The 12,296-nt window shown below is 33.6% G+C and overlaps 2 protein-coding genes across 4 annotated transcripts; both read left to right on the top strand.

Annotated features, from left to right (window-relative positions):
• Nucleotides 1–42: 42 nt before the first annotated feature.
• LOC103866476 lies at nt 43–5,485 on the top strand. Its single transcript, XM_009144409.3, has 2 exons — nt 43–1,408; nt 1,494–5,485. Exons 1-2 carry the CDS (start codon nt 1,131–1,133, stop codon nt 1,507–1,509), a joined length of 294 nt encoding a protein of 97 aa, XP_009142657.1. The 5' UTR covers nt 43–1,130; the 3' UTR covers nt 1,510–5,485.
• A 739-nt stretch (nt 5,486–6,224) lies between these two features.
• Nucleotides 6,225–9,657, top strand: LOC103866475 (jasmonoyl--L-amino acid synthetase JAR1). 3 transcript variants are annotated; one of them, XM_009144406.3, is made up of 5 exons: nt 6,225–6,481; nt 7,116–7,421; nt 7,509–7,610; nt 7,893–8,683; nt 8,947–9,657. In XM_009144406.3, exons 2-5 carry the CDS (start codon nt 7,117–7,119, stop codon nt 9,486–9,488), a joined length of 1,740 nt encoding a protein of 579 aa, XP_009142654.2. In that variant the 5' UTR covers nt 6,225–6,481; nt 7,116; the 3' UTR covers nt 9,489–9,657. The 3 variants fall into 3 exon arrangements, with proteins under 3 accessions (XP_009142654.2, XP_009142655.2, XP_009142656.2); XM_009144407.3 differs by having other exon boundaries at nt 6,250–6,477; XM_009144408.3 differs by lacking the exon at nt 6,225–6,481 and adding an exon at nt 6,537–6,770.
• The last annotated feature ends 2,639 nt before the right edge of the window (nt 9,658–12,296 follow it).

The raw sequence follows: 12,296 nt of genomic DNA, 5'->3' as shown, positions 1-12,296 counted from the left end.
GCTTCAGTTCCACTGACTTTCTCTTGATTTCTTTCTCCAGGGTTGATTCTGATTTGATGTCCTCATCATCTTGGTTTTAGAGGGAACCGTTCTTAGACATCATTGTCTAACTCCAATAATTTAAGACAAATCATTTTCTCGCTCATATCTTCTTCCAGCTCTAGCTCTGCTCAGCTCCTCTTTTCCTGCAGATTATTATACTTCTCTATGTTGCTTTGTTCCCTTCTTTCAGTTTAATGTTTTATGGATGTTTCAAACTTTGTTTCCGAGAGCTTATTTTTAGCTCGTTGGCTTATGATTGGGGAAAGCTTACAAACTTTATCGGCTCTGTGTAATCTTTGGTTGAATTCAATATAAATGTACCAGATGATAAAAAAACGAGTGGTGTGGATAATGGATGTGACATTGATCTCTAGCTAGGGTAATTATATTTGGAAGTTGTATTTTAGTTTTATGGAATCGATATGAATTAAGGTTGGTAAAAAAGTTTTAACATCAACAAACAACGAAAATAGAAACACTAGAGAATACACTTCATCTTCTTCCTAGTAAAACAAATCATTTATTTGGGTAATTAATCGGTTGTTTTGCAATAAACCAGTTTTCATTCGGCAGACAATTCAACCTTTTATGTCATCACACATTTAAAACTTACATGTATGTTGAGAAAGCATGTACGGCGTTATGTAGTTGACTGCATGATAATGAACATTAATTATACTTACGATAATACTATAAGGCTTTGGTGCTAAATTATAAAGTTTTTCTATTTCAAAATTTTATATAAGTTTTGGCATCTAAAAGTAGTACTTTATGAACTTTTTGGCTCATGATCAGCTCTGTAAAAAAAACATTCGGTTCTAATCGCTAGTTGCTCACCGGTCTGTTGACTAACAAATTTTAGAAGCTTTACTTCTCTTCCATCAAATCTCCAAGGGGGAAAAATACAATAGCCACACAATAAAACTGCAAATTGATTCATGTAGTTGTATAGCCATATATCATTAACTTAGTTACTTACTATAATAAGCCACAAAAAGAGAGAAGTCTTTTGTCCTAAAGACGGCTAATCCTTGGGACGAAAAGTTCCAAAATAACTGTATTCTTTTTGTTTGACTTCTTTTCGGGTTATGGATTCATCTCGTGAAGCTAAACACGATCAGGAGGAGGAGAGAAGAGAAGATGAAGCAGCTGCTTCTTTGGTGGATGTAAATCTCATGGTGGTGCTTCTCTCTCAGCTTTGTACGAAGGACGACGAAGATGATAAGAATTTGGAGAAAGAGAGAAGAGATCATGTTGCGCATGAGATTCGTGAATCCAGAGCACGTGCAAACAAGAGGTTTATGAAGGAACCAAAGCTCATGGAGAAAAGGACACATGTGCTTCAACCCATGGCTAAGGAATTCAGGTGAATATAACTTTCTTTAGATTATATTGTACAGCTCCTTTTGTTAATGTTTAACATTACCATTGTTTATGTCCATGATGCACAGGTCCAGGAGAATGTGAAGGGTCATCATGACCGGTGATCTTGTACGTGATTGCCCTAGAGGCTGAAAGCAATCATCATATTTTTTTAATTGCAATCAAAATTTTGGTATTGAGCATTATGAGAAGATGGAAAAGATGAAGAGAGTTTTCCCATCAATTAATGTAAAATTTTTAAGTATTTACTTTGTAAAGAACATATATTATTTGTATCACTACAGCTAAGATGCAATTTTCTTTTTAACCTAACATGGAAAATAGGTCACACATCACAAGTGAGAATTTGAAGAACCAAACAAAAATGTACACACCAACATATATTCAAGACATTTAAGAAATTTGTATTTCTTAATATGGTTTTTCATATATTTTGGAAAATTCATTTTTTGTTTACTTATAAAAACTAAAAAATCTAAAAATATAATATACTGAAAGTTTTGTGTTTACGAAATAATGTAAGAGACTCTTTATTTCAATACTATATTAGTATAATAAAAAATTCAATCAGTGATATGAAATAAATCCTAAAAGCATATGACATAACCTTAACTAAAAATATATGACTTATAATAAATTTAACCTTACATTTTTCTATTAAAATACAAATTAAGTTACCAATAACTCCTTTAGGTTCATTATTGAGAAAACATCCTACCATCCAGTTATGCAATATACTGGCCCCAAAAACCCAGTCAAATAAACCTCCGATACGAACAATAGGCCCAAACACAAGACGACTACGTGTGTAATCTTCTCCATGGTCGGTAGGTGACCTAAAAATAACATGTAACCATGATTAACAGCCAGTAACACCTACCTAATCTCCTTTAATCAATCATTGTTAATTAATAACTTTACGTCCATAACCTAACCCACAATCTTTTTAACTTTTTTTCTCACAACTTGAGACCATTAGTTATGTTAAACTTGAATTAATAAATAATTGAACTCACATGAGATTGTCGGATCGGCAGTTCGGCACTGACCTTGGTCGACACATCACACAAGTCGTGAGGTAAATTCGGAAATAAAACCAAAACTCGCCAGCCTACATAGTCTTTAGTATTAAAACTTTCATAAGTAGTTTAATACGGTCGGTCGAATATTCCACACTATTCTGAACATTAAAAATACATGATACAGCTACATATAATTATGGTTTTAAATCTTTATAAATTTCGGCTAGCCGTCGAATGTAAAAGGTGTTCACACGATATGGGTCTTTCATCGACATGGAGAAGATTGCTTTAAAACAAACAAAAGGTGATGATAAGCGATGATTAACAAACAAAAGTGGCCGGAAACGGAATTGCATACTAAACGAGGGGTCGTTTTCGCAAAAGCCATTTTTAGTGACTGTACAAGAAAGAAGTTAGGGTTTGTCACTTAAAGTGATGAGTAGTGACTATGAGCAATGGAGTCGTGAGTCATGTCATGACAGGGTCTCCATTTTTTTTTTTTTGAACTTAACCTAGTTACTAAAAAACTTACTTTGCCTCCAAACAACTCTTTAAATAAAAAAGGATCTCCATTATTATGACATTCAATTTGTTTAATTTTCTAGAAAATATTATGTATGCATGAGTCATATAAATCAATGTGAAATAAAGTATATAGTTTATCAACTAGAATATGATCGATTTTTAAAATCTATATTTTAAAAATTCGGAGATGTTTAATATAAGTCATCAATTTTAGATAACGGAGCAATAACGTTCGTAACCACTAGAATATGATCGATTGATTTATAGAATAAAGAGGAAACTGATAAAAATGTCAATTGTCAAATATAGTGAGTGATCAATCATTTGATACGTACGTGAACTTCATGAGCTTCTTATCTTTGTTAAATGTACTTTATCGTTTAATTCTTGAAACTTTTGCTTACAAACGTACGTCTCACCTTTTTCTCAGTTATTTGATTGCGTTATTGAGCTAGTGCGACCATTTTTGTAATGAGTTTACGTGTAATTAGACTTTTGTAGTGTGTTTTTTTCTTCAATGTTATTGATATCTATTTAAATTTTCTAAATTGTATATGCGAGCAATCATTTTGAAGATATTTGTATCACCAAATGGTTATTTATAAAATTTGGTTATTCTAAATAGTATTATGCTGTTAAAAGTTGATCAGTAGTTACACAATTATACTAGTACAAACCAAAATAATGGTACTGTATATTCAACTCATTTTCATAGATAATTAGGAGCTAGTTTCGTTGGTCACTTGGTTGTAGCATCTAATTGTAAATAATAAGTTATAATTATATTGCTGGATCTATCCGAAATCTAATGTGTGCTTCCATTGGATAATTGTGAAGGTAAACAAACATATAATAATATCTGCAAGTAAAGCGAGGCAACATAATATAATCCATGCCTCCTGGGACCACTATGGTCAAAAATATTCGATTAGCTAATGACAAATGCATAGAGACATCAATATGTATGGTTATTAGAATATATATCAATGCTTATTGAAGAACTGTGTGTCGTTTATTCATTCATCTTATCATGATCACTTTGTATGTTAGCCTCTTTATTGAATAAATGTGTGTCCTTTACTCATTCGTCTTATCATAATCACTTTGTATCTAATGTTTTAAAAGCGAGTATCGAGTGCGCTTACTTATTCGAACAACTCAAAACTCTGAAATACTATAAACATAATATATAAAAAGTTACAATGTTATAATCGAACTTAGTGAAGGTGAATGATAGTCATAAGACTCGCACCTTAAACAAAGACAATATCTTTAAGCCAATAATGTAAGCAGCAGTAAGAAAAAGAAAACTTAAATATTTTAATGCGTCAGTGGGTCTCTGATAATATTTGTGGTCTGTTATTGGATCTTGCTAATTTTTGTTCTTTTAAGAAAAGCGTATTTAGATCCACTTAAAACAATGCATTTTTCGTAGAACCTAACTGATGACTATTATAAAAACATTAGAAATGAGTAGAAAAATAATAGAGAGAAATAAAACTATTTAAGAATTATTTCTTATCAATTTTAGTTTTTATAGAACTAAAGGAATGAGAATTGATGAAAAAGAAAAATTATTTTTTATAAATGATAAAAAAAATTAGAAATAGTAAAAAATGCATTATTTTCTTTTAACCTTGCTCACCGGTTACATCCGTAATTTCAACAAAAATATTTGAGGCGAAACTAAGGAAAACGTAAAGAATGAGACCCACAAAAATTAATAGGAGACGAGGCGAAATAACTGGACGGCACTTGCGACATGTAATAAGTTAACTAGTTAAGGGAGCGCACTTTAGTCTTACTAAATGCGTTCCAGAGGGACATTTTCTTCTGGTCTATAATTATTATAATCCCTCCAAAATAATCAAATTAAAAGTCCACCAAAATATTCGATTTCTATTCAAGATTTTAATCTAATTAGATGTCGTTGTAACTTATATTTTTCTGACGTGTGGAATCATTTTACCTCGTAACTTCATTGACATCTGTTGTTTTAATTTCCACCTAATCATGTTCATACGTATTTTCCAACTAGTATGACTTCTTTTGTTGTGGAACCAGAACCAAAATGTAACTAAAGCATAAAAATATTTTTGTTCAGAAATACACCAGCTGTGTCATCACGCATGTAATAGTATAACCAATGTATCAACATTTATTGTTGATTTGTCATGCATGTATAAACATTTTATTGTTGATTTGTCATGCATGTATAATACTCCAATGTATTATAACCAATGTATCAACTTCTGATTTTAGCTTTAAACATTTATTGTTGATTTGTCATGCATGTATAATATAACCAATGTTTATATTTGTTTGCTTTTTTTCTTTGAACATCTGATTTGTATTAGATAAAAGCTCAGATGAGCAAACATTACAGGACGTAAGGAACTACCATGAAGATAGCTAACCCATACAAAGAGTGATCCATTTACAACAAAACAGCTAGTTTCTAAAATTATATACAAAAAAAATCATCCCATCGGAGGCATAAGATTTCTCAAGTTGAAAAGAGAAGATAGCCATAAAGGAAACCCTGCTGCCACATAGGAGTTCCTGTTCCTCAGATTGAGCACACTCTTAGCAATGAGAAAAGAGCCTCTATTGGATGTCGGAGATTCTAGCTGAACCATCCACAAAGGATAATTTTTTTGTTTGCTTATATGTTTAAACTTCTTCGAAATGATTTTTTTTTTACAGATATTAGTCAAAACATGATTTCTTCGTAGAAAGTATGAAAGAACTGTTGTTGAAAAGTTTAGTAAAAAAAAGTATGGAAGAAGTGATAATGCAAAAATGCGATTTCCTAGTTTTAATATACTTAAAATTGGATACCTATGTTATACTATTGAGTAAACCAAACTAAACTTGTTTTTCAGCTTTGTTTTTAATTAATTTGTAAACAAAGGGAAGTTTAATTTATATCCGTGGAAACCATATAATATTGTGCTTTGAAGCACAGAAGAAAACATAAAAACGTATGATTCTGTCGAGATATTTAAACACTCGATGTAATATGTTGACCAAAATGCGTATACTTTTTGGTGTCTTGTAACATGAAAGTCGGAGTCCCCAAGGAAGTTATATTATAGTAGTAGTAAATAAACTAAAGAAGAATAGGTCCCAGAGAACCAGCCCGGTTAAAAAGAAAAAGTTGGCGTTACATTTTTTTTTTTTTGAGCAACGAAGTTGGCGTTACATATGAATGTACTTTAATGGGATTGGACCGAAATAAAACAAAATTTTGGTCGGAAGGAAGAAAATAAAAAAAAATTAAATACCGTCGGCAAAGTGTTGGCAACACTCAGAAAAGAAAAAAAAACGTAAGTAACGTCTTTCACTGATTCATCATCGACTTCAAAACTATCAAACTTCTTCTTCTTTTCCACTCTATAAATTCCACAGATTCTCTGACTTTTCTACAATCACTCTTCTCTCTCTCTCCTAAATCTTTCTTTCTCTCTCTCTGTACTCCACCAAGCTACAGAGCTCACAACAGGCAGGTACTCTCTCTCTCTCTCTCTCTCTCTCTCTCTCTCTCTCTCTCTCTCTCTCTCTCTCTCTCTATCACTCCTTCATGTAATTCGTTTCTTCTCATCGGGGGAAAATAACAGTTTCTCCGGCTCCAACTCGTTGACTTTTTGCTCTCTCTCTCTTTCTCTCTCTACTTTTATTCAGATAGATTCCAAAGTTCTATTCTCTTTTACCAATCTAATAGATTCCGACATGGGTTCTGATTGTAAACTCTAGAAAACTACTGGGTTCCTCGATTATTGATTCCTCGTCCTTAAAGTATTGATCTTTCTCAAGATCATCATCAGAGTCCTGTGTTCATTCTGTTTTTTGATTTTTATCACAAAGAGTATCATATCGTTTAGGTTCCAGAGAACCGTTTCTCCACTTTTTTTAAAAAAGAAAATCTGCTAAAAAGTTCTTTTAATTTATCTCTTTTCTTTAAAAACTTTCCCTTTATGTATTATCAGATACATAAACAGCTTTAAAGTTTGTTCCTTCCTTAATTACTCTGTTTCTTCTCTTAGCTATCTGCAACTCTGTCAGAACCTAACCTCCTTTTGCTAAATTTTAGAATCTGCTATAGATTGTCTCTGATCATTTTATTTCCTCACTTTTTTTTAGGATGTTGGAGAAAAAGGCTGAGACTTTCAACATGAACAGAGTCATCGACGACTTCGATGAAATGACGAGAAACGCTGACCAAGTCCAGAAACAAACCTTGAAAGAGATTCTCCACAAGAACAAATCCGCCATTTACTTGCGAAACTTCGGGATCAACGGAGACACCACGACAGACCCAGAAGGAGATTTCAAAGCTTTGGTTCCGTTAGTCACTGATTCTGAGTTGGAGCCTTACATCAAAAGAATGGTCGATGGTGACACGTCACCTATCCTCACTGGCCATCCCGTTCCAGCTATCTCCTTGAGGTTCCTTCTTACAAAAACCCATTTCTAAAAAATGATCTCTTTTGATAATAATGTTACTCAAAAGTCTCTCTGTTTGGTAATGAACAGCTCTGGAACTAGTCAAGGCCGTCCAAAGTTTGTTCCTTTCACTGATGAGCTGATGGAGAACACACTACAGCTGTTTCGTACTGCTTTTGCCTTCAGGAACAGGTATAGCTAGTGGTCATGTTCCCCACATTCTCACACCTATTTTATGTATCCATCCATTTACATGAAGACAGTAAAAACAACTACTAACTGTCCTAAAAACCGGTATACGCCTGTCTGAACAAAACATTTAAAAAAAAAAAAATTCTGTCTACGTCCAAAATATCCATTAATATCGGTTGCCTAAACAATAATCTTCAATAAAGTGGTTAGCTATTATTTCTTGAATTGCAACTACTAATTATTAAAAAAAAAACTACTAATTGTTGTTTATATTTTGTACAGAGAGTTCCCTATTGATGACAATGGGAGAGCGTTGCAGTTTATCTTCAGCAGCAAGCAATACATATCAACAGGAGGTGTCCCTATTGGAACTGCAACCACTAACGTGTACCGTAACCCCAACTTCAAAGCCGGGATGAGATCAATAATGTCTCTTTGTTGTAGTCCCGACGAAGTTATCTTCAGTCCTGATGTTCACCAAGCACTGTACTGCCATCTCTTGTCCGGGATCCTCTTCAGAGACCAGGTCCAGTACGTCTTCGCCCCCTTCGCTCACGGTCTAGTCCACGCGTTTAGGACCTTTGAACATGTTTGGGAAGAGATCGTTACCGATATTAAACACGGTGTCTTGAGTAGTCGTATCACCGTCCCTTCGGTCCGCGCCGCAATGTCGAAGCTCATCACGGCACCTAACCCTGAGCTAGCGGAGACGATACGCGACAAGTGTTTGAGTTTGAGCAACTGGTACGGGTTGATCCCTGCGCTGTTCCCGAACGCGAAGTATGTTTATGGGATCATGACTGGCTCCATGGAGCCGTATGTGAAGAAGCTGAGGCATTACGCTGGTGATCTGCCTCTTGTGAGTCATGATTACGGTAGCTCGGAGGGGTGGATTGCTGCTAACGTTACGCCGAGATTGTGTCCTGAGGAAGCTACGTTCGCTGTGATTCCTAATCTTGGTTACTTTGAGTTTTTACCTGTGTCTGAAACAGGGGAAGGAGAGCAGGAACCGGTTGGTTTAACTGAGGTTAAGGTTGGACAAGAGTACGAGGTTGTCTTAACAAACTACGCAGGTACTAAGAGTTTACCCACTGCTTAACTCATTGTTAAGTAATTATTATTTTTTTTAAATTAAAAAAACTTGACACATCATCAGTTTTTTTTTTACTTGATGAATAGTATGTCAGATCGGAAGTTTTTTTTGTGATACAAATATTACTTTAACGGTTAAAAATGTTAGTCGGAAAACTGTAAGATTTAAAGTGTTAGGGAGTGTTATTTTTCAGAGTTTTTTTCTATAATATATTTGAAGTGAAATATGTTCCACATTGCGCAGGATTGTATCGATACCGTCTTGGAGATGTAGTAAAGATCATGAGTTTCTACAACAAGACTCCACAACTCAAGTTCGTGTGCAGGAGAAACCTAATCCTCTCCATCAACATCGACAAGAACACTGAAAGAGACCTTCAGCTTTCAGTAGAATCAGCAGCAAAGAGACTCTCAGAAGAAAAGATCGAAGTCATAGACTTCTCGAGCCATGTAGATCTCTCTACAGAGCCAGGACATTACGTTATATTCTGGGAGATCTCAGGTGAGACAAACGAAGATGTTCTTCAAGACTGCTGCAACTGTTTAGACAAAGGGTTCATCGATGCGGGTTACATGAGTTCAAGAAAATGCAAGACTATTGGAGCTTTGGAGCTGAGAGTTCTCGAGAAAGGAACTTTCAAGAAGATTCAGGAACATTTTCTTGGCCTTGGTTCGTCTGCTGGACAGTTTAAGATGCCAAGATGTGTGAAGCCAAGTAATGCTAAGGTTCTGCAGATTCTGTGTGAGAATGTGGTGAGTAGATTCTTCAGTACAGCTTTTGAGTGAAATGTTGTGAAATCAAGAAGAGAAAAGTTGTTTGTTATTTTTATTGTTGATAGATAAGTTTTACTTTTGTTATTAAATTCAGTGTAAGGAACAAAAAAAAAACTTTTTTTATCTTTATGTAGAAGAAATATGTATTAATCATAGTGGTTTTACTTTGCATTTTGTGCAATCAGAGATGTGATTGTTGAATGAATCTGATCTAGACATGTCTTTTTCAAGAACAATAATCATTTACGCAATAGAGTAAGTGCAGATAAAAAACTATAGTGGTGTGGTTAGCAGCTATCCGTGATTATGACATCATTGGTAGGACCTAGTAATGCTGATGTCTAAAAGCATATTGTCGTTAATGAGCTGATTAGCACTAAGCAGATTTATAATATGAATACCTTTAGGCTTTGCATGTAAACCTTAAAGTAACTTTTGATAATTTTTTTTTGGTCTAAAACTTTTGATAATTATAACTCTCCTAAGTAACGTTATCGTTTCCTGATACGTATGCTTTTTAGGATATCATATAACAATATGTTTACGGCGAGAGATTTTCACAGGTAAATTTGTAGAGAAATGTTTCATCAGCATATATTATACATTGATGTATTATGCATATATTCTCGTCCGATCTCTGAAAGTGAATTATTATAATATTTTGGACTAATGTGTATATTTCACGTTATCAACAAATATGTACTGACGGATATCAAATGGGCGGCCGTGTCCAAATTATTATAGGTTAATATGGACACACTTATATTAGATCAAAGTTAAATGGGTTCAAATGGACAAGTCCAAATGGGATTTAGGTTCATGGGTAACCGGACAAGATCATCTCGACATTGGGCTGCTCAAATAGCTAAAATATCTAGGTTTAGGAAATTAAGAAAAAAAATATAATTTTACTTAGTCTTTCTAAAGCATAAAATCGAGTTTTGGTCAAAACTGAAAAAAACATATTTTTCCGTAAAAATTACATTTTCTCCATCAAAACCATAAAATCGTGATTTTCTGCCAAAATTACAAAATCGCAATTTTCCGTTAAAATTATCTTTTTCGGCCAAAATCTCAAAATCATGTTTTCATAAAACTCAAAGTCATATTTTTCATCAAAATCATAAAAACTTCAAAATCAAATTTTCTCGTCAAAAATTCAAATGCAAAATAATAAAGTTTAAGTCCATAATATATACGAAATTTAGTATACTTACATCTTTTACAATAAATATTAAGTTTTAATCTTAAGTATAATAAAATGTGACGCATAACTTGTCCATTTGACATTCCTAACTGTATATTTCAAATCAAAACACTCATCAAACAGTTATAATCTTAAATATAATAAAAATGCGACAATCAAACTACGTTGATTCAAACAGTAAAAGAGTTCCAGCTGGAACTTTTCCCGATCATAAAAAAATGTGACGATATTTTAAAATGATAAACTGGTAAATAAGTTATTTTCATATATATTAGTATATTACACATGTGTTTCTTTTTTTTTCTGCTTTATACGATAATATGATGATGAATATATTCTTTTCCAAAATAAGATGATGAATATCTTATGCTTTATCGCTTTTTCATTGGACAGCATATATACAACACACGCAGGTTCATGCATGCCCTCTTTTTTTTCCCCACACCAAACTATTTACTCTTTGGCACATTAAGTTCTCATGAACAAAATAGATGATAAATAATAATAAAGCGTACCATATCTTTTCATTTAGGAAAAATAATTATAATTTTTTTAGAAAAGAATCCACAATAATACAAATGGAAGTATCAATTTTGGAATGTGGCATATTTAGATCTTTTTCCTCTATTTGTAAAATGATAGCTGGAAATTATTAATTGTACAGGAACGTTCACATACCAGCATGCAGCACATACACATATACACATATCGCTACGTCGAGTACCGAATGGTATTAAGTAAATAATAGAACCGCCTCACAATTTATTACTACGTAAAAACACACTCAACCCACAAAATTCTATCTAGCCAGCTCAGATTCTCAATCCCTATATAAACAACACACTTCGACCGAGAGACAAGACAACTCAGACAAAGCTAGTTTATTTGTTGCTGTCAAAAAAAAAGATAGCGAAGAAACTTTCAAGTCTTTCAGTTATGTCAAACACACAACTCCATGGAAGAAGCTATAACTCACAAAACACAGTATTAGCTGATGGTCGTGCTCACAAAATATGGGACTGTGAGAGTCCACTCTACGATTCTTACGAGCTCGCCTCTTTTGCTCACATCATCGAACGCAAACTGCTGCCTTTCTCTCCAGCTCACGTTCGGCCGCCCCGTTTGAGCCTACAAGCTGTGATGGCAAAAGATAAAGACAACAACAATGCATATGCTTCTTCTAAGACAACCACAAGTTCTAGTCAACGGAGGAAATCTTGGTGGAATAGAAAGAAGAATTACGAAATTAAGAAAGAAATCAAGAAGATAATGTTGCCTGGTTGCATTTTTAGAACTACTTTGACTAATTAAAATGTGACAAAAAAAATTCTTCTTTTTTTTAACCTGTTTATGTTATGAAAAAAATTGTTCTAAAGATTTTCTGAAGAAAAATCACATGGTTCTCTTTATTGACCACTTCATACGTAGTTTAGAGATATCTGGGATTAATCAAGCCATCAAGGTAAGAGCATCTCCAATGGTGTTCCCACCATTGGATTCCTTAAGTATATTTTAATATTTTTATTTTTTTAAGAGTTAATGATTTTAATGAAATTTGTATGTTCAATGGTATTACCAGGAATGGAATCTTTAAGAAAACACAAATGAGAACG

Source organism: Brassica rapa, chromosome A05 (genome assembly GCF_000309985.2).
Source record: "Brassica rapa cultivar Chiifu-401-42 chromosome A05, CAAS_Brap_v3.01, whole genome shotgun sequence".
NCBI lineage: Eukaryota > Viridiplantae > Streptophyta > Magnoliopsida > Brassicales > Brassicaceae > Brassica > Brassica rapa.
This window is presented reverse-complemented; position numbering and strand designations above follow the sequence as displayed.

Bases quoted from the DNA above. Each gene is read 5' to 3' on its own strand.
- LOC103866476 (XM_009144409.3), top strand. From the start codon at position 1,131: ATGGATTCATCTCGTGAAGCTAAACACGATCAGGAGGAGGAGAGAAGA.
- LOC103866475 (XM_009144406.3), top strand. From the start codon at position 7,117: ATGTTGGAGAAAAAGGCTGAGACTTTCAACATGAACAGAGTCATCGAC. The intron at 7,422-7,508 runs GTTCCTTCTTAC...GGTAATGAACAG, and splicing joins GTTCCAGCTATCTCCTTGAG to CTCTGGAACTAGTCAAGGCC. The intron at 8,684-8,946 runs GTACTAAGAGTT...CACATTGCGCAG, and splicing joins TGTCTTAACAAACTACGCAG to GATTGTATCGATACCGTCTT.